General features: G+C 38.1%; 2 protein-coding genes across 2 annotated transcripts in view; one reads left to right on the forward strand and one right to left on the reverse strand.

Annotated features, from left to right (window-relative positions):
• The window catches only part of GTF2F2 (general transcription factor IIF subunit 2), a 130,078-nt gene that overhangs the window by 37,653 nt on the left and 65,555 nt on the right, over window positions 1–26,870 (forward strand). The gene's annotated exons all lie outside the window — the stretch shown is intronic.
• Window positions 14,868–25,615, reverse strand: KCTD4 (potassium channel tetramerization domain containing 4). Its single transcript, XM_043891752.1, has 2 exons — window positions 25,486–25,615; window positions 14,868–16,504 (listed from the first exon to the last, which is right to left on the reverse strand). Exon 2 carries the CDS (start codon window positions 16,317–16,319, stop codon window positions 15,540–15,542), a length of 780 nt encoding a protein of 259 aa, XP_043747687.1. The 5' UTR covers window positions 16,320–16,504; window positions 25,486–25,615; the 3' UTR covers window positions 14,868–15,539.

The raw sequence follows: 26,870 nt of genomic DNA on the forward strand, positions 1-26,870 counted from the left end.
GTGTGAACATAAGTTTTTATTTCTCTGGGATAAATACCCAAGAATGTCCTTTGCTGGGTCATATGGTAACGTATGTTAAATTCTGTGAGAAACTACCAAACTTTCAGAGTGGCAATTTTTAAAAATAAAAATATAGATAATTTTAAAAAAATTAAAATGAAACTAACAAATATAGAAAAAGGCTTCATTAACATAAGCAGTTGAAATAGGACATGTCCAGCTTCAGAAACTACTGGATATCTTTCCTCTATCATGGCTGGTTCCTTCCTCCAAAGAGGTAGCCTTTATCATTGACATTTATGATAATCACTTTCCCCCTGTAATTTTAGCATTTAAGCCTTCATTCCTCTGCAGTATATTTTACATTGCCTGTTTCTGAATGTTAAATAGGGTCATAGAGTATGTGCTATTTTTTTGGCATGGCGTTTTCACTGAACACTGTTTTCTAAGATAATCCATGTTGTATATAGTGGTAGTTTATTCATTTTCCTTGCTGTATTCCACAATGTGTATTTAGCTCAGTTTATCAGTTTTTACTGTTACTGGTTATTTGTGACTTGTTAACAGTATTGCTATCAACTTTTTACACTTGTGCTTTGGTACATAAATTTTTAAAGGTATATGGACTTTGATCACAGAGTAGATATGTTCACTTCCAATTGATAATGCCAAACTGTTCTCAAAGAAGTTACACCAATTAACAGTCCCATCAGCAATGTATGTGAGTTCTTTTTGTTTCAGTTCCTCTCCAGTCTCTCCAATGGTATTGACTTTTTTTTTTTTTAATGTTAACTAGTATTATGGATGTGTAGTAACTTGTCTTTGTGGTTTTTTTCAACATTTCACTGATTTCTAATGAAGTTGAATCCCTGTCATATTTATTGTCCATTTGGATTTTCTGTTTTGTGAAATTCATCCTTGTTCAGATCTCTTGTCCAACTTTTATTGAATTGGCTTTTCCTTTGGTTTACACACACTGAGTATAGCTTTCTGGGATTTTAATTTTTTATGGTAAGAAGTTTCTGTTAGGTTTTCCACCTTATACAGGCTCTGGATTTTGATTTCTGTCCCCTGACACTTGCCTTGGGTATCCATAACAAAGGGTTAAGTTTTCCAATTGGCCCATGACCACAAAGATTCTTGTTTTCCCTATCTTTGGAGCCTGGTGTTCACTTATCATCTTGTAGTCTTTTTTTTTTTTTTTAAAATCTTTCTCAAATCTGTTGCAGTACTGCTTCTGTTTTTATGTTTTGTCTTTTTGGCTGCAATGTCTGTGGAATCTTAGGTCGCAACTAGGGACTGAGTCTGCACCCCCTGCATTGAAAGGCAAGGTCCTGACCACATCAAGGAAGTCTCCTCTGGTAGTCTTTTTAATAGTTTCAAGATTTTATTCAGCTTTTACAGTTGTTTTACAGGAGGTTTGATCTAAGTAACTTAGCCCATCATTATAGGAAATAGGAAGAAGCATAGTTAATTTATTGGAATTAACAGAAGAAAGACAACTGAAGAGAGAGTTGCTGAGTGTCAAATAAATGCTTCTTTTCTACAAAAAACATAAGAGTTCACAAGAGCTCCTTCTGAAGTTGGGGATTGGGAGTGTGGATACTCTGAGCAGAGAAAAATTAAGGAATTAGAGTCATTACATTTTTTATTTTTTTTAACTCCAGATTTCAGTTTTTGACAGTCTTGTTGATTCTGTTACAAAAAATTAGGAAATTATTTTCCTCACAATTTCATTGGTTGTATTGTCACTTTCTGCCGTAAGGGTGGTGTTATCTGCATATCTGAGGTTATTGATGTTTCTCTCGGCCATCTTGATTCCAGCTTGTGCTTCATCCAGCCAAGCATTTCTCATGGTATACTCTGCATATAAGTGAAATAAGCATGGTGACAATATACAGCCTTGACGTACTCCTTTTCCTATTTGGAACCAGTCTGTTGTTCCATGTCCAGTTCTAACTGTTGCTTCCTGACCTGCATACAGATTTCTCAAGAGGTAGGTCAGGTGGTCTGGTATTCCCATCTCCTTAAGAATTTTACAGTTTGCTGTGATCCATGCAGTCAAAGGCTTTGGCCTAGTCAGTAAAGCAGAAATAGATATTTTTCTGGAACTCTCTTGCTTTTTCAATGATCCAGCGGATGTTGGCAATTTGATCTCTGGTTCCTCTGCCTTTTCTAAAACCAGCTTAAACATCTGGAAGTTCATGGTTCACGTACTGTTGAAGCCTGGCTTGGAGAATTTTGAGCATTACTTTACTAGCATGTGAGATGAGTGCAATTGTGTGGTAGTGTGAGCATTCTTTGGCATTGCCTTTCTTAGAGATTGGAATGAAAACCAATCTTTTCCAGTCCTGTGGTCACTACTGAGTTTTCCAAATTTGCTGGCATATTGAGTGCAGCACTTTCACAGCATTATCGTTTAGGATTTGAAATAACTCAACTGGAATTCCATCACCTTCACTAGCTGTGTTCATAGTGATGCTTCCTAAGGCCCACTTGACTTCACATTCCAGGATGTCCGGCTCTAGGTGAGATAATCACCATTGTGATTATCTGGCTTGTCAAAGTCTTCTTTGTATAGTTCTTCTGTGTATTCTTGCCACCTCTTCTTAATATCTTCTGCTTCTGTTAGGTCCATACCATTTTTGTCCTTTATTGAGCCTATCTTTGCATGAAATGTTCCCTTGGTATCTGATTTTCTTGAGGAGATCTCTGTCTTTCCCATTCTATTGTTTTCCACTATTTCTTTGCATTGATCACTGAGGAAGGCTTTCTTATCTCTGCTTGCTATTCTTTGAAACTCTGCATTCAGATGGAGCTATCTTTCCTTTTCTCCTTTGCTTTTCGCTTCTCTTCTTTTCACAGCTGTTTGTAAGGCCTCCTCAGGCAGCCATTTTGCTTTTTTGCATTTATTTCCTTTGGGGATGGTCTTGATCCCTGCCTCCTGTACAATGTAACGAACCTCCGTCCATAGTTCATCAGGCACCTGGTGTGCTGCAGTCCATGGGGTCACAAAGACTCAGACACGACTGAGCGACTGAACTGAACTGATTGTCACTTTATTAAGGTTTTTAAGATTAGCATTCTTTCTGCAGCTAATTCTCTGGTTATTTAACCTTAGTATTTAATTGAATAAATAGATTTCACTTTGCTTCTAATCTTTTGATCATACCTTCTTATTCCTAAATTATTTATTTTCATTTATCTCTTCATTGTCTAGACTTTAACAATAAATCCCCCTTTTTTTCCCAGAAAGGGTTTATGGATGACTTTAGCAAAATATCCATTATTTTCTTTTCAGCTCCATTGTAGAATTTTAATGTCCATCTTAGACCTGCTGTTTTGTGCCTGTTTTCAATATGTAGTTATAATTTTATATATAGAGAAAATGATATACCATATATACAAGATATATGTATCTTTTATTTCTCAAAGACTTCTAGGCAGCTAATAAATGTTTATTTTTACCCTGGCAGTGCACTGTAGTGCATTTGTGGAAGAATTGATTTACTTATTGAACTATACTTCCCTTTTTGCTCCCCTCCACACTTCCTGTCTTTATTTCCTTTGATGTCCAAATCTAATTTTTAATAAGTTTGCTTTGTCTTAATTATAAACTCTGATTTAATTTAGTCAATATTGCTTATATCATGTAAAAATGATTTGTCCCTTTCTCTAGTTTTATGTGTTTGTAGTGAAATGGATTGAATTGTTATTTCTTGGACTTATATAATTGAGGCCTGTTAATTATCTTAAAGTATTGCTTTAATAAATTTTTATTCAATAAAAATTATTCAATTAATTTTTCATGTATGTCTCAGTGTTGTTTTAAGAAGGTAGTGTGACCTGCCAAGGCAGGACTTTTTCTCGAAAAGAAGTGTGTTTGTTATTTGGGTAAATTGCCAATCTCTTAAGCGTTTTTTGCTATATATAGTCATAAGAAAACCAAAAGTGATATTTGGATAGCCTGGCATCAATTTTCTTCACACACCTCACTTCCTTCTTTCTTGCCGGCTGCCTGAAAAGGGAGAGGGTCACACATTTCAACTAATGGCAGCTTGGAATTTATTTATTCGTAGTAGTTTTAAGGAAAGTCATTGTCAGTGTTTCAAAATAATAAATCAAAGTCAAAAAGCTGGCCCAGAGAAATTTGGGGAGAATCTTTGAATGAATAGCTATAAGACTATTTAAAATGTTTCAGTTACTTATGCATATAAACATTTCTTTCTAATGTTCTTAAAAACACTTTTTTGACGAGCTAAGCACCTCTTCTCTGAATGATGTTTAAGTTGTTTGATGAACATTGTTTTTCAGAGATGGAGGAATAAATCAGTTTTCTGCTTTTCAAAGCTTAGAACAGAATGCATGTTGACACAGTTTATGTGGTGGTAACTGAGAAGGGGTTCTAGAACCTGATTGCCGAGTGAAAACCCTCCTCATTTTCTCATTAGAGCTCTGAGGTCTTTGACACACTTCTTTGTCACACTTCATAGTGTCTTCATTTGTAAATTAGGTGTAGCAATAACTATTTTTAGCACAGTGCTTGGCATGATTTAATGCTCATCTGAACCTTTTATTCATCTTTAATTGAATTTTTATTATTTTTATTTTACATGTATAATATGAGCCTATAATTGTGCAGGCTAGAATTTTAAGCAGTGATAAAGCATAGACTTAAAGGTCTAAGGGTCTTCAGCTACAAGGACAGTTTTAAATAAATGTCCAGGGTAAACATGTTATAAAAATATGAGTCTAAAAAAAAAAAAAATGAGTCTAAGAAAATGAATTACTTTGGCCTTTATCAGCTTACAATAAAATTTAAAAGAAATCTGTCATCAATGTGAAGCAAAGCAGATGTTATTAGCAACTTGAGTAAGATGTGTGCTCAATCCAGAAAGATGGACCAAGGACTGACATTGGTCCTGTCCTTCTATTTGATTTTATAAAATTCTGGTAGGAACTAGGGTAGCAGGCATCTTCCTTGAGTGTTTTAGAATAAGAGCATTTCTCTCTCTGTCTTCATCTGTTTAGTTATTTGATGCACTCTGAGTGACTAGAAGCTGCCTGAGTTCCAAGGCAACGTTTGGGATTTTTTTTTTTTTTAAACTATGTTGATCTTAGTTGACATCTTTCATTTATTTGTTTACAGATATTCAAAATACTTTTTCTGATGAACTTTTTTTAAAAAAACATATTGTTTTTGATGTGTACTGTTTTTTTCCAAATCTTTATTGAATTTGTTACAATATTGCTTCTGCTTTATGTTTTGGTTTTTTGGCCTTGAGGCATATGGGATCTTAGCTCTCTGACCAGGGATCAAACCCATACCCCATGTATTGGAAGGTGAAGTTTTAACCACTGGACCACCAGGGAGGTCCCCCGATGAACTCTTTTATGCTGTGTTCTTGTGTTCAAGTCTTCTAATGATATATAAATAATTTGCCATCCATGTGGCTGTGTAAAATAAAGTTTTAAGCCCTAGTAACTCTATTTTATCTTTTAAAGCTATGCAATACAAAAACAATTAGTATGCATTTAGAAGTAAATTTAAAATAAATCTGTAAATATGTGGATGAGTGTGTATTGCCTGTTAAGGAATCATCAACTTTGGGTTATATAACCAGAAAGACTCACTTATCATTATCCTTTAGGTCATTTTTTACCTGGTTATTTTAAAAGGTATGTGAACTATAGCATCTGTGCTCCAGTATTTTAACTTGTGTTTAAAAAGCTATCAGTAGCTTTTCTTGATTCTTCTGTTACCATGTTCTTGGGGGGAAATGTCTTAATTATTTGAGTAGTTTGCCACAAGCTTATTAATTTGGAAAATTGAAGATATTACTAGCTACTTAGGGAACAAATGGCTATCCCGCTGGTTAAAGCCTCAGGCCCCTGTCTGTGTCTGAAGGTAGCTCATTCTGTGACTTTCTTCTTTCGCATCGTACTGTTTCTAAAAAAATTGCCCATGTCTGTCTCCCAGCTTCCACAAGTTCAGGTTTTCAGACTACGTTTCTCTTTCTCAGTTTTCTTACTTAATTCCCTCCCAGAAGACTCTGAAGCATAGCATACATGATGCTTTTTCATCCAGAGTATTTTAATTGCTTGATACTGCAGGGAAACAGGAGGATTATTCACTTCTCCATTCACCCTCACACACACCCCCACGCCTAAAGCAGGGGCGGGGGTAGTAGTACAAAAGCTGACTATGTCAGAGAAATCTGTAGAGTTGTTCCTTTGCTTACCTAATATATAAGCACCCTTCCCCTCCATCCATCTGCATAAAGAAATTTAGTTATTCAGCTGCTCAGTCATGTCTGAATCTTTGCGACCCCGTGGACTACAGCACGCCAGGCTTCCCTGTCCTTCATTGTCTCCCAGAGTTTGCTCAAACTCATGTCCATCGAGTTGGTGATGCCATCCAACCATCTCATCCTCTGTCGTCCCCTTCTCCTCCTGCCTTCAATCTTTCCCAGCATCAGGATCTTTTCCAGTGAGTCGGCTCTTCACATCAGGTGGCCATATTACTGGAGCTTCAGCTTCAGCGTCAGGCCTTCCAATGAGTATTCAGGATTGATTTCCTTTAGGATTGACTGGTTTGGGTCTCCTTGCAGTCCAAGGGACTCTCAAGAGTTCTCCAGCACCACAGTTCGAAGGCATCAGTTCTTTGGTGCTCAGCCTTCTTTATGGTCCAGCTCAGCCTTCTTTATGGTCCAGCTCTCATATCCATACATGACTACTGGAGAAACCATAGCTCTGACTACACGGACCTTTGTTGGCAAGAATTTTGGCAAAAATTGGCAAAAACTAAGAATTTTTAGTTCATTTTTAGAAATTAGGTAGCCATTTTTCTGGATTTAGTCTGACGATGATTCTGGACCTGAATGAGGAAAATCTGCCTGGCTCACAGAGGTTTCTCTCTAGGTTAAACATATTCCCAGACCTACCAGTTACCCCTTTTCCTTTCTGTGGTTGTGGCTGCACACTTCTCATCCATGGATTCTCTGTTCTAGTGTTTTTGTTTCTCTTCTGTAGAAAACTGACTGGATTCCCTTTTTCATTGACTTTGTTGTCTTCCAGTATTTAAAGCCAGGATTTGATGTAGTCTAACGAGTGGACAAGCTAACCTTGCTTCAGCATTGTCTTGCCTGTTGTCAGGGCTCATGTCCTTTGCAGAATCTCTCACTCATTTCCTGGTATGTGGTCTGAAAGTGGTGTTACGCAGTAACTCAGAGCTTGGCACTTTGGGGGTTGCTTACTATGCAGATGACACCACTCTTATGGCAGAAAGTGAAGAGGAACTAAAAAGCCTTTTGATGAAAGTGAAAGAGGAGAGTGAAAAAGTTGGCTTAAAGCTTAACATTCAGAAAACTAAGATCATGGCATCTGATCCCATCACCTCACGGGAAATAGATGGGGAGACAGTGGAAACAGTGTCAGACTATTTTTTTGGGCTCCAGAATCACTGCAGATGGTGACTGCAGCCATGAAATTAAAAGACGCTTACTCCTTGGAAGGAAAGTTATGACCAACCTAGATAGCATATTAAAAAGCAGAGACATTACTTTGCCAGCAAAGGTCCATCTAGTCAAGGCTATGGTTTTTCCAGTGGTCATGTATGGATGTGAGAGTTGGGCTGTAAAGAAAGCTGAGCACTGAAAAATTGATGCTTTTGAACTATGGTGTTGGAGAAGACTCTTGAGAGTCCTTTGGACTGCAGAGGAGATCCAACCAGTCCATCCTGAAGGAGATCAATCCTGGGTGTTCATTGGAAGGACTGATGCTGAAGCTGAAACTCCAATACTTTGGCCACCTCATGCGAAGTGTAGACTCATTGGAAAAGACCCTGATGCTGGGAGGGATTGGGGGCAGGAGGAGAAGGGGACGACAGGGGATGAGATGGCTAGATGGCATCACCGACTCGATGGGCATGAGTTTGAGTAAACTCCGGGAGTTTGTGATGGACAGGGAGGCCTGGCGTGCTGTGATTCATGGGGTCGCAAGGAGTCGGACACGACTGAGCGACTGAACTGAACTGAACTGAACTGAACTGCTAGCTGTGTGCCTCTGGCAAGTTGCCTAAATCTATCGGTCTGTTTTCTCGTTGGTAAAACAAGATCTTTAATACTGCCCGCCTCTATCCATTAGACATCCTAAAATATCAATGACGCAAATGTGTTTTTCTTCCATGTACAGAAGTTCCGAGGTAAGAAGTCTAGATCTGGCATGACGGTCCCATGGTTAAAAGCAACTGCCTGCCATCATTAGTTTGTGGCTTCCATTCTCAGGGTGATCCAGAATGACTGCTGTGGGTCTAACCATCACATCTACATTCTGGGAAGCCAAATGGAGGCAATAGGGCAAGTCAGAAAGGCTCACCCAGCTCTGTGAGAGGACCATATCCAGATTCATACCCTATGAGTTTTGCTTCTATTCCTTTGGTCAGAACTTGATGACTTGACCTTGCACTTAGAGAACATCAGAAAATACCAGTTTTTATCTGGGTGCAGTTGCCACCTCAGTGGAATTAGGGTTCAGTTACTAACAAAGAAGGGAAGAATGGGTGCTGGGAAAGTAGCGATCTGTACACCTCAGAGATAAAAGAGACAATGCATGTATAGTACTAAGTACTAACTGATGCAGAGTACACCTCTGTGAATGCAGGCATTTTTATGATTTTTGCTAAAAGGTCAGGTTACTAGCAGGTCCCACGTTTTCTTATTCCTTTCTACCCGTTTATATACTTTTCAGGGTAGTGTGGTCTTTTATAGTATCATAATACCCCAAACCAAAACAACCACAGATGATTTCTTTGAAGGGTAGAGGTAGGTAGGTAGTAGTTGTGCCCCTGTTGGAAAACCATTTGTCTCTGTAGAATAGGTTTCATCTTTTTTGCTTCATTAGCCGGTCTTAACAGTGGTGGAGTTGATACCACCTTTTTAAAAAGAAAAAAAAAATTATTTTTCATTGCACTGGGTCCTTGTTGCTGTGCTCAGGCTTTCTCTAGTTGCAGCAAGCGGGGGCCGCCGTCTGATGCGGTGTGCAGGCTGCTCGTTGCGGTGGTTTCTCTTGTCGCGGGGCACAGACTCTAGGCGCACGGCCCTCAGTAGTTGCAGCAGGCAGGCTCGGTAGTTGTAGCTCGTGGGCTTAGTTGCCCCAAGGCATGTGGAGTCTTCCTGGGCCGGGGATTGAACCTGTGTCCCCTGCGTTCGCAGGCAGGTTCTTATCCACTCCTCCACTAGGGAAGTCCGATATGTCTCTTTTTACTTTGATTTTTAAATCTTCAACTGCTTTCCTTCCCACTACTTTGAACCAAAAAGGCCACTGTTGGTACATATCCCTTTTTGTTTGTTTGTTTTTTTAAATAAAGAGAATTAATTTACTTAAAAATGTTACATCCTTGTCTTAGGGTGATACAAAAGGACAGTTGGGAATGATTTTACTTAATGCTTAACCTTGCTTCTTTAAACAACCTCAGTGTTACCTACCAAATTTTTATGTCAAGCTTTACTATTTTTCTATATATTTGTTGTGTAGTGAATTTTAAAATATACAAATTTTTGTTATATAATTGTAAGAGAGATAGTTGAGCCTTCTTGCCTCTTATTAAGTACAGTCTACCTTATATCCAAATAATTAAATTTTGATAAGATAGGAAGAAGAGAGGAGTGATATATAACTGGAAACCAAAATGACATTTTGGTAAAGCCTGCCTTCAGTTTTCAAGGTAGCTGAATATCTGAATATTGAATCCCAGTGTGTTTCTTCTGGCTGTGTGGTGAAAGGTAAGCATGTGTGTCATACATGCTTGTGGGTTGCAGTTTGTGGTTCTCTTTTTTCATAAATCAGTCACCTGTGACTTCTACATTCTTTTGCTTTGTATTTCTGTCTAATAATCATCAACCTTTATTAATAATTATTTCTATACACAGTGATATAGTCTTTCCTTTACATGGATAGGGAAAAATGCAAAATTCAAAGTAGTTTTCTTAGGATGTCTACACTTATATTTAAATGTTTTTTCAAAATAAGTATAAATGAAAATTCATCAAATGATAAGATACCTGAAGTAAATGCTAAATGTTGTAGTTCTTGTAAAACCACCTTAAGTCATAGAAGTTTATCGAACTCAAGTAATCATTAAGATTAAAGTTTGTATCATTCAACAGTTTTAAGAACTTTTAATATTAATTAACAAACCTCCTTTAACAAGGTAAAATCAGTAGCGTGGAATTTTTTAAAAATCAGACTTGCCCAATTTTATACTTTAATAATGTAGAAAAATATGTACTGAAGATTCTAAAAGGCTGTAATCAAAATAACTTTTGAAAGATTGGGCCTGTCTTCAAAAAAGAATTTGTAAAATAACTAAATCTTAAAAAAAAAAAATTTAGTGAAATTTGCTGTTAAATGTAACTGAATATTCTGGAGTCCTCAGTTTGGAAAAACCTGCTGTACTGTTAGGTTAACTGCATCTTATTTTATTTATTTTTACTTTATGCTGGGGAACAATTTTTTAAGACAGGTAACAAGGAAACATAGTATAATTGTTTGACTTTTTAGTATCCAGTATGTTTTCCAAAATGTGTAGTAATTTAAATAAATTTAGAGTTACTGTATTTTATGTAGAAAATGCTTGATATTGCATAGTTTTTGCATTCTTGGAAGGATTTAACTAAGTGTAAGTTATTTATAATAGCTTGTGAGACTTAACATTAATATCAGTGACTTTTGTTTGATTGAAACTCTTGAACTATTGTGTATCTTTGCAAAGAGAAGCAAGAATACAGTCACCTCTTTATAAATTAGGCAAATTCAAATTTTCATGTTAGATATTTCCCTCTTCCCAGCACATCTTTCTTTATCACCATCCCCTTGGTGTTTGTTCACAGAAGCAAATTAATTTTATTATTAACTTAGGCAAAATATGATTAGGAAGGTGAGTCTGCTACAGAAGTAACCATTATATATTTCAGAGCCAAACACGGGGGAGGGGCAAAGGGGGATGGATGGAGTGGTTGTTTGGGTCTAGTAGATGCAAACTGTTATGTGTAGAGTGGATAAACAACAAGGTCCTGCCTTGTAGCACAGGGAACCATACTCAGTTCTCCTGGGATAAACCATCATGGGAAAGAATATAAAGAAGAATGTGTGTGTTTCACTGAGTCATTTTGCTGTACAGCGTATATTAGTACATTGTAAGTCGACTACTTCAATCAAAAAGATTTAAAAAACGAAGTATGAATAATTTCTAAGTTGCATGCTGTTTTGGATAGTTCATATTACATCTCTGCTTTATTTGCAAGATTATGATGATTCCAGTGCTCTGATTTTAACCTTGACTGACACCATTGCAGCTTAAGGCATTTGATCATAATTTATTAGATAGGGGTATCTTTTAAGAGTGTGGTATCACATTTTTCCTGACTGATTTTAAATTGCTGATAAACAGTTGTAGTGATTATTTTGCTTTTGTAGATTTTGCATATGAAGCTAGGAGATAAATGTCCTAAGAAAAATTTACCATATGTATTTTTAAACTAATAAAGTTGAAAACTGCATTTGCCTAGAGCAATTTAAAATAGAGGCTTGTATCTTACAGAATTCAACACAGTACCAAGCTTGCATTTGTTGAAAGTTCTCTGTTCTGTTCATGTCTAAGTTGAAAGCCTAATTAATGTAAACGTGCGTTTTTGTGCCTGTTGTTCATGGTTATGTCATGAAGGTACCTTTGCACTGGATAAGGTAATAACCAGGCTGTGGAAAGTCTGTGATGAGTGAGGCATTTTATATGCTGCTGTTCAGTTGCTCAGTCGTGTCCGACTCTATGACCCTGTGGACTGTGGCCCGCCAGGCTCCTTTGTCCATGGGGATTTTCTGGGCAAGAATGCTGGAGTGGGTTACCATTTCTTTCCTCAGGGATTTCACATGTAATTTAGAATTTAATTTAAGCCATATAAATGCCCTATCAACTGTTCATTACTATCTGTTTTACTGTAAGGATGTTGAAGTTCAAAGAAGTAAAGAATCTTGCTTATGGTCATGTAAGCAAATTAGGGGAAGTTAATTGAATTTGAACCCAAGTCGGACTCCAGAGCCCATATGTTTCACTGTCCTGTACTTTTTCCTCATAGTAAGTTCTGTGGACTTTATAAGCCATAAAAGGTAACCCCCCTTTTCAGCAAACCTGACATGTGAAAATCTAGATTTGCCAATATACAAATTTGGGATATTCTTTATTCTTGTGAGATGATTCATCTCATGTTCTTTAAATGACACGACATGACATTTAAAATATTATTTGCTTTCCCGAAATCCAATTTTTCTCTCAACATTTTAAGAATACCTGCTTCGTGAGATTTTATCAAGTGAGGCAAGCCTCTATTTTGGTATTTGTTTAGCATGTACTTCATGAGTGCCTGCTCTATGCCAGGTTCTAGGTGTTACAGAGATAAGTGGCCTGCAAGAGCCTAGTTCCTGCTGTCTCTGGAACTGGTGTAACTGGGTTTCAAATACTGGTTCCACCTTGACCTCTCAGTAACTGTAGGATCTTAGCAGGTCCCTTAGCCCTCTGAGTCTCTTTCTTCATCTTTCTTAGGGTTAGCGTAAGGATTAATTGAGATAATATATGTTCATAGCATGGTACCTGGCATGTGAAAAAATACTAACGTTACCTTTTAACATCTTAAAAATAACACTTGAAATACAAGTCCTTTTCTTTTAAAAAAAAATAAATAAATAACCAAACAAGCTTAATTAGTATCATGATCTTCAGTCTGAGACAGTAGTCATCATTTGAAGAGTTGCGTAAGCATTTCCCTTTGTTCTGCACACTGCCATACACATTTTAGAAATACAGTATACCTTAAGCTGTGTGTTTGTTTTTTATATTTTAAGGGTAATGCTAGAATCACCGTGGGGTATAATTCCAAATACACGCATATATGTGTTAGGCGCGTGGCAAATACACTAACCTGTTTTCTTATTACCTTTCTTCTGAAAAAGAAGATAGAGTCACTTTGTGATTTATTCTTTGGAACAATGTGAGAAAAGATTTGAGGAAGAAGTTCATCATTGATCGCAAACAAAAATGTTGTGACAGCTTCACTCTGACTTATAGTAGGCACTTTGTACAATTACTTGAGCCTTTTGAATGGGAAGTATTTCTCAGTATTTTTTAAAGTAGTGAAGTTTAAACACTAGGTCGTCCCTTTGCTGTATACCTGAAACTACCCCCACATAGTAAATCACCAATATTTCAATAAAAATTCAAAAAACTAGGTATTTCGTGTGTACTTACAATATGTACACACTTGAATATATAGGTACCAGTGCAAGTGATTTTGAAGATATATTTATGAAAATTTCTGCAAGAGTAATCAATCTAGCCATATTTCCTTCTAGGTTACTAAATGTTTTAGGATATTATGATTTATCAAAAGCTTAAGGACGAATTAAATGCATTTAGAAATGATTTTTTAGAGATGTTCAAAAAAATCAGTGACAGATTTCCTTAAGTAATGGTTTCCATCAATAAAATTTTGTTATAACAGTTAAATTTTCTTTTGTGAACTGATGCAAAAGCCTCACTTATAATACTTCTAAGGAGATTTGTACAAACTATATCTCCTGTAAAAAGATGTGTCAGGGCTATTTTTATTATCTGAAATGAAACCTTGAGAAAATCTTACTTTGACATTAAATCATTACCGTTTTTGTTTTTTTTTTTTACATTACAAAGTCCAAATGCCAAGGAAAAGTCAACTCATAAGCTGGAGAGGTATGTAGACAGTTCAATTATAGTGACTGATAAAATAGATTTTAGTATTTTTTTTTCTGTTTTCATAGTTCTTTTGAATCCTGATTAAGCCGTTTTTAAGTACATAAGGGATAATTTGATGTTATAAACTTTTCTCCTTGTTATACAAAAAAAATTATGCAGTTGATGTGGAGATTTTTGTTTTTAACATGGATTTTTAAAGGACTTTTTTGTACAGTAGGTTTTAAAATATTTCTTTTAGTATGTACAACCAACTTTTGTATTACTTTAGATGTTGTAATGGGAAGTCAGTTACAGTTCTGAGTGAATATTAGCTCTCCTCAGTTTTTATGTGTAAGCAAACTTTTTGCATAGATGCTAACTTATGTAACCTCAGTTAAGATTTTCAGAAATATTTTGTTGAAGTTTATTAAAGTCAAGATTTAATGACCAGTTTTATTATTTTTTTTTTCCCCGCCTCGCCTCCTAATGACCAGTTTTAATGGTTAAATTTTAAAGGCGTGAATTAAGATGTTATTTGTACTTAGAAGTCAAAGAAAATAAGTGGCATAGAAATAAATGATTTAGCTGTTCTTTGGGAGGAAAAAATGTTCTCACCTTTAAAGCTAACTTTCTTGATTATTTAATTGAGATAGCCATAGGTAAAACCTAATTTTTAAAAATAACTTCTTGTTTAGTATGAACTAAAGAAATGACCACAAACTCACTGAGCCTGAGATTTACCATCAAAAGAGGTACTGAAAAGAATCAATAAACTTCTTTCATAGGAATAATGTTTAGTGTTACTCACATATTATTTTTGAGCTTGAAAGATGAGATATTTAGGATGATTCTGAAAATGAACTCTTTTCATTATTCTAATACCGTATACTCTATTGAGAATAAGTTACCCATGCTGTATTGGAGTTCAGTCTGCAAAGAAATGAATTGGCTGATTTTTGTCACTTGCAAGTCCAGCCAGGGTTGCTATAGCCTGCCAGTTGACTGCATCAATGCATAATACTGTATGAAGTCATTAAAAGGCATATTTTTTTTTAAATGACACATGTAACTTTTTACTATAATTATTAACTATAAGCAAAGAAGTTAGTCATGCTTTCATTTTTTTTTTATTGTCATCAAGCAGTTTTCTAGGAAATGTCAGCAGTATATCAATCCAGCTATAATTCTAGTATGAAATACAGAAACTATGAGCAAGCTTTTGGTTCCTACCATCAAAATTAAATCCATAGCTTTAATGCTTACAGTCTCGTTTTGCTTTCACCACAGCTCTGTGTTAGTAGATCTGCACATCTCTCTTGCTCTCAATGGTTAATTTTATCAGTTCAGTTTCTTTGTAGATTTTTGCCATGAGTAGAAAGGATTTAAAGTCTCATAGTCCCTTAAAATATTTTATTACCCTTTCCTTGAAAGAATGACAGATAATGTACATGCTTGTTCATTGTACAAGTACCCAAGACATTCTGATTGAAAGACAGCTTAAGGAAAAATAAACAAATAGCAAAAGCATTCCGTCTTTATTTACAGTATGTAGAAGATCACTGTTTTCACTTTAAGTGTAGGAGTCTGATCAGCAGGAACACGCTAGAGAAGGACATCTTTAGCGATAGAATTTACATACCGTTAGCTCACAGTAATTGATTAGCAGCAGGACTCTTGAGTACAGAGCTGGTTGGGCACGTTATTTGGGATGCCTTTGATGCCGAGGTTTTCCGAAGCTTGCTGGCTGCATGCTTGTTGCCTTTGTTCGTGGCACAGGTAATTACTTGATAAAATGAAGTGCATCGCTGTGAACAATTGACCCTTTGGAGCAGTCCAGGCTTGTCAGCAGTCTAAAACCACACTTTAAGGCCATCATTATGGCCTCAAACTTAAGAGTTTCCAAGGTGCAGACAAAGGTGTTGTCTTCCTTCAGTACAAGTCGAGTGCCATTTTCAGACTTTATGAAGTATTTAAACTGAATGATATTTGACGATATCGAAAACTCCTCAGGAAAGCCATCCAGCCTGCTTTTGGACACCAGGACAATGCGAGATTTTATTTTTGATATGAAATCCGGAGCATTACAGAAGATTCTCAGTCCTTGTGAGCGATCATGGTTATCTGTTATTTCCAAGAAAGTGGTCTCCCTGGGTGTCAGCTGTTCTTTTTCCCACCTGGACTTCACTTCCTCCGCCAGTCCCTTGAGCTGAAAGAATTCTGCTTCTTGTGCAAGAAGTTGATTTTCTCGAAACCCTTCTGGCAGTAGAAGTTCTCCATTTCGTAGGAAGTTTAGAACATGCCTGAAGAGGAGCCCATCCCTGTCTATGAAATAATGACCATCAGCATCAAACGGGCAGAGAATTTTTCCGTTGACTATACCTTCAAGGAAAGTGTCTGGGTACTTGGTCAGTGTTTGTTTCTGAGTGATGTATAAGTATCCACCAACGTTGAGGGTCATCAGAGTGGATTTGCAGTTCTTTCCCTGGTCAGCATCTTCCAGGCTGTTGTGTTTCCCTTCATAGTCCTTTTCTTTTTCCCTTCTGTTTATTTTACGCTCCATTTTTGAACACGCTATTTCAGCTTGTTCTTCTTGGCGTTGAGATTTTTAAAAAAGAAACACTACCACACAAACACGCCTTTATCCAGCCCCAGCCTGGTGATGGAATGGAAACGCTGGCAGCATCGCCTGCGCTGTCAGCTCGGTTTTGCAGTAGGTGGCGTATCAGCTATGTATGCCGGAGCTTTCTGGAGTAAGAGGGAAAAGAGATCATTTGCATTTAACCGTATCAGGGAAGGAACCTGCTGTGAGAAGGTTTTCATAGATATTCTTAGACATAAATAAAAGTTACTCAGTGAATTGAATTTCCTGCGGGCAGTTAAGCAGTTATATATATTTAATTCTCCAGCTAAGTGTGAATTTTTATTCACTTCTCAGTGTCAAAATGAAGTTATTAATCAGGCAGGCTTAATACTGAACAATACTATCACCTTTCAGAGATATATATGTGTGGAATTGCTATCATATTTTAAAGTAAATTATAAGTAGGAAAGCCAAAGAGAAAGGACCTAGGTGTATAGAATTTTCTCTCCTGTAAAAAGCCACACATTTCACAGTGGTGTTGTCTTAAACCCATTATTTGTGACATTGTACTTAAGTTTAATTGGATTTGCATGTGATTCTGATTTGGGGAATCAGAATCTGATTTGGGGAATCAGTAAGTGAGAAGAAATTTTCTTCATGTCTTTCAACAAAAGGTTCTGTTATGTTGGCTTTTTACCCTACAATTAAAAAAGTCAAAAATATACAGGCTTTACAGTAATTTTTTTTTTTTTTTTTGGTTAAGATATCCTATGGAAAATCCATAAGCTTGTTTCACCCTAAACATACTGAACAAAGACTTGGACTGCTGTGGAAGACACTGTGACCGTGTGCGTGTGTTTGTGTGTGTGCACAGGAAGGAGTGCTCCCTCGAGAAGATAACAGAGACAGATTCAGAATACCTGCTGTAAAATAATGTCACGGGCCAGATTAGTCGGGTTTCTTTCGCTGCTGCTGTTTTTTTGCCCCCCCCAGTGTTCACAAAAAGGGAGAGAAAAGACCAAAGCCTGTTGCCTTTTTTTTTTGGAGCTCTAGCAGTGTGCGTATGGTGTCCCCCCCCCCCCCCCTTTCTTTTTTTTCCTTCTTCCCTCGTAAATTACTTTCCAAAACAGTTTAGGGATCTGAGTTTTCATTTCTAGAGTTTAAAGACCCAGTGGTAAGAAATGTGAACATGGTCCCCAGTACACTATTATTTGGCTGATCTACCTGCTAAATTATTCTGAGGAACTACAGAATTAGACTTCAGATTTTGTCAAATTGATTTACATTTTTATTACATTAAAGGTATTTAAAAATTTTCAACTTTGATAGAAGTGGGCTTCCCTTGTGGCTCAGCTGGTAAAGAATCTGCCTGAAATGTGGGAGACCTGGGTTTGATCCTGGGTTGGGAAGATCCCCTGGAGAAGGGAAAGGCTACCCACTCCAGTATTCTGGCCTGGAGAATTCCATGGACTGTATAGTCCGTGGGGTTGCAAGGAGTTGGACACGACTGAGTGACTTTCATTTTCACTTGACAGGAGTATTATTGGTGGAGATTCTTCTAAAAATGTTTGCCTTGCGTTTTTTCGAAACGTTAGATTTTCTTCAGATATTAAAAAAAGTTGATTTTTAATTATAGCAGTTTGAATTCAGTGTTTATGTATCATTGAGCTTACCAAAAGTTCATTGAAATTAAACTAGAAATCAAAGGCATAACATTTTTAGGGCTGAGTTTTTGCTGAGAGGGCTTCCTTGGTGGCTTAGAAGGTAAAGAATCTGCCTGCATTGCAGGAGACCCGGGTTCAGTCCCTGGGTTGGGAAGATCCCCTGGAGAAAGCAATGGCTGCCCACTGCAGTATTCTTTCTGGAGAATTCCATGGAGAGAGGAGCCAGGGGGCTACAGTCCATGAGGTCGCAAAGAGTCGGACCTGACTGAGCGACTTTCACTTTTGCTTAGAGACCATGAACCTGAGCCAGAGAAGACTGCATTCTGGAGAGTTTTTAGTGTTTTATCTAGAACTTTATAGTTTGTTGATAGTAAGCCAACACTTTAGACTAAAGCTTCCTCTCAGCACCGCATCATTTAAGAAAAGTTTACTGGTATATTCTAACAATTTCATGTGTATTGGTTTTGTGGTTTGGGAATCAAGTCTTACCTATGGATACGACCTTTTCTGAAATATGGAATAGGTTTGGGGAGGGGGGCGGCGCAACTTTAAAAATGGAATTCTTTTCTTAGTAGTAAATGCATCTGAGTAGCAACCACATAATAGCACAACCAGGAAAGGCATGCCAGTTTCACTTACAGGCATAGTCCTCTTTTAATGAAGTTTAGGGTGGTTTAGTCACTAACTCGTGTCCAACTCTTGCGACCCCATGTGCTATAGCCTGCCAGGCTCCTCTGTCCATTGCCTGGATTCTCCAGGTGAGAATACAGGAGTGGGTTGCCATTTCCTTCTCCAGGGAATCTTCCTGACCCAGGATTCAAATGACGGGTCTCCTGCACTGCAGGCAGATTCTTCAACTGACTGAGTCATGAGGGAAGCCCACCCCAGGAAGTGTAGCAATCCTGTTTCAGTCACATAAATGTCTATTCTACCTATCCCGATCCAAAGAATCCTCGAAAATTCATTTGTGCTAACCCCCTTTTTTTAAAAGAAAGAAAAAAAACTTTGCCTCATTGAAGTAATGCTAGACCTTTTTTGTTTTTTTCCAAGTTTTTTGTGGATATTCTTAATTGCTTTTTTTTGTAGCTCTGTAAGGCCCATTGAGAAGACTTCATTGAAGCTTCCTAAACCAGTTTCTCTCATTCAAAATAGTTCTTAGGTTAATTTGACTTTTGTTCTATAGGTCCCAACCAAACAGTTGTTTACAATGCACATGAGACACCAGAATCAACAGAACGTAGCTATAGTATAGTGGTGGAGACTGTGCTCAGATTTTCTTTGTATGTTTAAATAAAGTGAGGTAGTTGAATTCTGTGTAAGCCTTGGTCTGCTGCATTTTACACTGTTTGGCCAGTTTACCGATGCCTTCCTGAGGGAGCCCTTGGGGGTAGTGCTGCTAGAGGCTGGGCACCTGAGGCAGGACACTGACCTCTTCAGCCATCGCCCCCCAGGCCCCCTTACACCTGCTGACTCGCTCGCTTCTGCTTTCTGATTTTTAAACCTACTGGTGTGTGTCTGTTTTCCTTCTGGCTTTCCGTGGCCGTGAACCACCCTATCGTGTGCCTCTAACCCTTGACTGCCCTTTCTTACTCTAGACTTCACTCTGACGTTCTTGGCTTCTGCAAACCTGACCTGTAAGATGTGTTTGCTACCCACGGCGGGGCAACAGTGGTGTCACAGCAGGCTTGTCCTAGGGCCTCGCTGGAAGCTGAGAAGAATCTGTAGGACTTTTTTTTTTTTTAATGTCCTGTAGCTCCCAACTTGCAGTCTTAAGAAGGAAAAATGGTACCCAGGAGACCCCGCCTTCTCTGCGTTGCTCCACGCCATCCCCATCAAAGCAAGATGTTGCAGTTTACATTAATCACAGGCTCTTGTTGCTCATTGCCGCTGTTATGGTGCATGTGCTTCTGAGGAGAAAGCCAGGTTGTCTTCTTCTTAGCCTATTCTAAGCTTATATTTCCTTGCTTTGGGGGCTGAGGGTGGGGAGAGTCATGTCAGTCAAGTCCACACAGCCCGAAAACTGTAAAAATGGTGCTTCGATAACTATTCCGAGGTGGACATCCATGGGTTTGTGTGACCACGTTTCTCTGCCTCACTGCAGATCCAGACTGAAGCAATCCGTGAATTGGTTAAGCAGAAGGGCTTAACCTACACAGCAAAGATGAGCTCATTTGAATCCACTTGACCACTAGACTTGAAGATTTCATATGCTTTGCAGGCAGAAAGATATTTTTTTTAAGTGTATATCATAGACATCTGTAATCACACATATAAAAGAGCCCTTCAGTCAACTTTGAAGATGTATTTTCTAACGTACATCTATGTATCTGTTTTTCCTTCATTCAGCTCTGTTTTTTGCATTAGTTCAGGCTGCTGTAGTATATACATATTTCACTACCGCTGCCTAACACACAGGATTTCACACCTAGGCACTCAGTGAATGTTGTTTTTGATTCCTTGGTGGTGGACCCCCAGGCTGCCTCAGTCCCTTGCTGTGGTGAGCAGTGTAAAGCCTGTCCTCTGCTAGGTGTCTGTGGAAACTCGTGTGGCAGATCCCCAGGGGAGAGCTTGCTGAACACGTTCAGTCTCACTTAGCACTCCCAGATGACTCCCAGGATGCGCTCCACCACTGCGCTCTCACACCAGCAGTGCCTGTGGCTTCCTGTTTGCCCACATTTTCTCCAGCACTTGGTGTTATCTGGCTTTTGTTTTGTTTTTTAGATTTCACATACAAGCAGCACCACACAGTGTTTGTCTTTCTGCCTGACCTGTTTCACCTAGCATAAGTCCGTGCTAAGTTGTTGTGAGTCTGTCCACGTTGTTGCACATGGCAACATTTCGCCCTTTTTCGTGGCCAAGTAGTACTCCATTGTGCATGTGTGTGTGTGTGTGCGCACACACACACACCACATCTTCTCTAGCCACTCACCTGGGGATGGACCCTTAGGTTGTTCCATACCTTCACAACTGTAAATAATGCTGCTGTGAATATTGGGGTCCTTGTATACATCTTTTCAGACTAGAATTTTCTCTGAGTATATACTCAGAAGTGGAATTGCTGATTCGTACAGTGGCTCCATTTCTAGTTTTTGAGAAACCTCCGTACTGTTTTCCACAGGGGCCGCACCAGTTTACCTACCCCCAACAGTGTATGAGGTTTCCCTTTCTCCATATCCTCGCTCACCAACATTTCTAATTTGTGTTCCTGTTGGTGATAGCCGACTTTGAGAACTTAAACAGTGTCACTGACAGGTTCTTGTTCTGAGTATATTCACTGGTTAGGCCCAGTGCCTAACCAAATTTTAGCAAAATCTTTCTGCTGTATGGTGATGCTAATCTTCCACTGTCTGCATTAGGCAGAACTTATTCCAGGCCAATGGGAATTCTTATCTGCCAACTCTTGATGGGAAATGAGGTCATGGTCATCAACGTGATTGACACAGAATATGCCAGAGATATTTTCCTGCCATAAGGAAGTAGAACCTTACCAAGAAGATCTCTCTCTTGGTTGGAAGATAAAAGATTTGGTAATTCCCTTAGGCTCAACAGATCACTCCTTTATGAAATTCAGACACTCCTTTTCAAGGAAAAGGGATGAAGCTGCCTTTATTAAAAACACGGGGTTTTTGGTTCTTCATTCTCTGCCTCTACCAAATCTTTTTGGTTATTTTCACCTGCATGCATTAATTCTTTTTTTTCTTAAAAAAAAAAAAGAAAAAGATTTCTTGTTGCTGCACTAAGAAAGTGAAGCCAGCTACAGAAAGAGCAGCAGCTATTAATTTTTACTTAAACCTGTCACTGTGTCTCTGCTGTGAACTTCTCTGTATTTTTTGAAACTTATTAATCTGGGTCTCTCTTCACTTGAATTTGATACCCATCTACTTGATCTGCAGTGATATCTTTATCTGTTCATTTTCCAAAATCTGGCTAACCTTTGGCCGTCTGACTTTCATGTCCTCTGATTCCTTTTTGGCTTGACCTTCCTATACCTTTCACAAACTGAGTTGTTTTTTTTTTTTTTTAATGTATGCGTTTCTTGTTTTTCATAGCCTCCTGTTAATAGCATTGAATGTGAGAAATACTCATTTTGATATTCAACTATAATTATGTTAGTTTCTTTTTGGTTTTGAAAAATAAAGGAGACAGTGCTATGTATTAACATAGTTTAAGAATCACAGATTTTTCTGTGTTAACCTAATTCTGTTCAAATGCCAAAACTTTCGTTTTGTTTTGAAGTATGAAAGTTTTCTGCATTAGATGTTGTCTGGTACTGGGCTTCATCAGCACAAGTACCGTCTCACCCAGCTTGTGGAGCTGACTGACCGCAGTATCTCACCAACTGTGCAGTGTCGTGTCCTCCTGGGGCGCATTCACTATAGCTTCTGGCAGAATGGTGATGTGGATGTGTAATTCCAGTGAGAGGAATAAACTTGTAAGTGTTTTACAGTGTTGAACTGAGTCTTCAATGAAGCCCAGGAAACTGCTGCTTCAGCAAATTTTTAAACCCCACTTGAGAAGTGTAGAAAAGATTAAAGCGCTTTGTGTCAAAAGGAGCACAGATAAAAATGACAGACTAAAGGAGAAGTTCTGACAAAATTCCATTCCACTGTTTCTTTACTTTCCATTACAAAGGTAATCTTGAAAACACTTTACAAATCATGCTAATTCATATTTTAAATGTACTTTGGGAGATGAGTGGTGCAGGGAAACCTGTGTTTTATAATTCTGTAAGCAAAAGTCATTTGAGTTTTTAAAATGAGTGTGCTCTTTTTTTTTTTTTGAAGTGCAGACTATGCATTATTATTCACTGGAAAATTTTATTGTAACTAGATGAGCAAAGCATTTCTATGAGCCATCAAATGAACACTGAAATTATATTATTGTAGAGAACTCATTTTTATAGTGCAATTTGGCAAAACAGAATTTTGCCTTCTCTTTCAGAAGGAGATGTTTTAAGTTAATAATCATTGTCTACAATCTCAAAATGAGGGGTATGACTTTGAAAAATTGTAAACTGAATATTGCTGTGAAATCAGGGACCAAAACAGTCTCTGCCCCCAAATGCTATCCCTTAACCACTGTCCCTCGTGTTACCAACTTCTCTTTAGATTCTCCTGTGTGATGAGATGGGGGTGTGGGGGGGGTAGGGAGGTAGGGGGGTGGGGGCCTGAACCAGCAGGACAGGATATGATGGTTCACAGGAGGACATGGAGTTTCTTACAGAGAATAGAGTGATTGTAAATCAGGGATGGAGAACTCTTATCATATTCTTTACATCTAACATTTCTGTTATTGGAGTATGTCTTAAAATCATGGACTTGTAAAATTTTCATGGTAGTATTTTGTCTTCCTTGGTGTCACATAAGATAATGGTAAATATTACAATTGATGGCATCTTAGATTTGATGGCATATTTGAGCAGTTCTATAAGCTGTTATCCCCACACCATCAGGAAATTCAATTAACAGAGAGACAGGGAAAGGTGAAGGTGTTGGGGGAGAGGAGGAGAGAAGTATCAGGGCAGCAGTTCTCAGCCTTGCCTGCTGCGTATTAGAGTTGTCTAGTGAGTGTGTAAAAACACCTCTTGCCCACACAAGGCAGTTAAGGTAGAATCTCTGAGAGTGGACCCAGTAGTTTTTAAAAAGCTCCCCAGGTGATTCTTAGGACCAAGCAGAATTGACGAACTACTATATTCAGGAAATTGATGAGCTCAGTAAAGCAAACTTACCTCAAAGGAGTTCTTAATGATGAGGGCATAATTTCTACTCTGTGGTTATGAGGATCACTTCTTATTAAAGCATCTTGGAATTTGTAAAGAACTAAACTAGTGTGTGGTATTAGTAGTTGCTAAACATGGTGAAGAGAACTGGGGTTATTGAGGATGAAGTTAATGAAACTTGAATCATATTCAGTGATGAAAAAATGTGTCATCAGATTGTCTCTTAAGTATTTTGTTAATGTTATCTCAACTATACTACAGGCTTTCTTAAGTACAGGGGTCTGTATTTTTCTTCTCTTGTACCTCTCATCACACCTTGCACCATGTTTGATACTATTTACCTGTAATGCAGCCCTGTGGTCAAAGCCTTCTCCTGGAGACTTAATCTTTCCTGGAAGGATTTGTTTTTCTATTCATATAATCATGGTTGCTGTTGTTCTTGAATTCTTTCTAATTTCTAGTGCAAGTGGATAGCACCTTTTGATGAAGGTTTTACTAAAACAGACTATTTCAGTACTATGATTTTCTTTTTCATTTATTATTATAAGACAGTATTGCTTCATTTTTTCAAATGATAGTTTTATTTCTGGGTTTTATTCAACCTCTTATTCTTTTTTTTTTTTTTCAACCTCTTATTCTTTTTTTTTTTTTTTAAATTTTTTATTTGTTTATTTGGCTGCTCTGGGTCTTAGTTGTAGCATGTGGGATCTAGCTCCCTGAGCGGGCATCGAACCTGGGCCCCCTGCACTGGGAGCTCAGAGTCTTAGCCACTGGACCACCAGGGAAGTCCCCAACCTCTTATTCTTAAAAGCAGCTTTTAGGTTAGACGTCATGTCTGTTTATGTACATCATACCCATATCTGTATTTGCGAATTTATACTGATTAATTATATATATAATTATACATATTATGTATATTAATTATGTATAACAAGCAAAAAGGAGACTTAATGTAAAGTGTAGGAGGAAAAATAACTTCTGAACTTGCTTCATAAACATTAAAACACAAATGTTTATTTTTAAAATGTTGTTCACTAAGTTATTTCTTTGATCAAAAGTTTGTTATGGCTTCTGTAGACCCATAGAGCAATCCAGACTCCTTTGTACATTTAAATCATCTGTCTTTGATTTTGTACCTTAGGTCACACTTTTCTTTCTTCTCCTGGGCAGCCAGTCTTGTCATTCACAGATACTCTTTGGTGAGCATTACAACATCCCTTGTATAGGAATGTACAGAAACCTTCTTTCTCCCAGTCCACAGGGGAGAAGTTGAAGAGCAGGTACTATGAATGAGGAAACCGAGATGTTTTCTAATCCTAAGTCTAACCCTCAAAATTATGGTTTTAGTATTCGATTTAAAACTGGGAATTCCCAGCTATTCAGGCATGTTTGTAATTTGAATATCATTACAAGAAAACACTATATAACATAATTCAGCGGAATACTTAAATGGCTGCTCATTGTGTTGCTTTTGAAGTAATTAATAAAATACTGACTCTGTAGGCTTACTGAAATCTGAGTATGATCTTTTATTCCTAAAATTCCTGAATATTAAATACACCAGAGCATCAATTCACAAATTTGAATACAATTAGAAACACCTTCTTAATAATACAGGGATCGAAACTTTGCCCAACTGGTTTGTTAAAATGCCAAGTAGCTTGTATTAACAGGCCTTACCCTAACCACAGGCAGAAACCGCTAGGAAAATATCTTAAATGAGAACAGTGGAGACTAGCAGGAATATGAAACAGTGGTTTACCTTTTAAATGCTCTTGATCTCTTGAAATACTGTTTCTTTAGTCCTTTTCCAGAGAGGACAGACACAGGTGTGAGGTAAAGAAGAATCCGGGAAGTAGCTTCAAGACCTCAAGGATTAGCCCAGAACCTTGACTCTAGCCTTGTCTGTGTTTTAACTTGAGTTGGCAGTGCTCTTAAAGGCCTCCATGTTGAACTGGATCCAGAGTGGTCTCGTGGAAATGAATGCCTGTAACTTCCTGATGCCCAACGTCTTCTTAACACACTGCTCTCATTACTTACATGCCAATGTTAATAGGCACCCTTCCTGCTTACCTGTCACTTTAACTTGTTTAGACTAGCCAGGCCCTTAACTTGTAAAAAGTGCCAGTCAGTCGTTTCTCTCGGGTTCTACGTCATACTGTGTGTGTGTGTGTTAGTCTCAGTCATGTTCAACCCTCTGTGACCCCATGGACGATAGACCACCGGGCTTCTCTGTCCGTGGGATTCTCCAGGCAGGAATACTGGAGTACGTTGCCGTTTCCTTCTCCATCATCATACAGTGAAGTGAAGTCACTCAGTCGTGTCTGACTCTGTGCGATCCCATGGACTGTAGCCTAGCGGGCTCCTCCGTCCGTGGGATTTCCCAGGCAAGAGTACTGGAGTGGGTTGCCATTTCCTTCTCCAGAGGATCTTCCCGACCCAGGGATCCAACCTGGGTCTCCCACACTGCAGGCAGACGCTTTACCATCTGAGCCCCCAGGGAAGCCTGTCATCATGCAGTAGTACATGTCAAGCTGAGATAGAGTAGGAAGGTCTAGCTTAGAAAAAGAAGTTTGTGTGTTTTCAAGTCCTGGACAGCTTCTCAACGTTTTCTCTTTGTCGTTCCCAGAAAGCATTTTTCTCTAATTCCTACTCAAAGAAAATTTAATTATATCTAGGTCTTTTAGAAAGTATTAGGGCAAACAAAATAGATATTGATGAAACAATAAAACATCCCCAGTTGGAGGGAAGGGCCAGTTTTGTTAATTTTAGTGAAGGAGAATTGGAAGAGATCCCAGTGACTTCCTTATGCATATGGATGCCGAGACCCAGAGATGTGAAGTAACTTCTCCAAAGTAACTCCGCTGTTTAGTGACAGATTTAGAACTGGGATGCTTCCATTCTTGTTATAAGAATGCACTTTGTGTAACTTTCAGTTTTTTTCTGAAACTAGGTGGCAGTATATAGATCAATAAAATACCATCACAAAGGTGTGTGTTCATACTCATGAAGATTCTTTGGGCTCCAAAGAGCAGAAACCAGTAAGCAAACCAGTCTAGCTCAAGAAGCGGGGGAGGTGAGAAAATTTAGAAGAGGTCCTGGAATAGTTCCCAGAATCTAAAGAAAAGTTGAACAAATGGCCAGGCC

The sequence above is a fragment of the Cervus elaphus genome, chromosome 30 (genome assembly GCF_910594005.1).
Source record: "Cervus elaphus chromosome 30, mCerEla1.1, whole genome shotgun sequence".
Classification (NCBI taxonomy): Eukaryota; Metazoa; Chordata; class Mammalia; order Artiodactyla; family Cervidae; genus Cervus; species Cervus elaphus.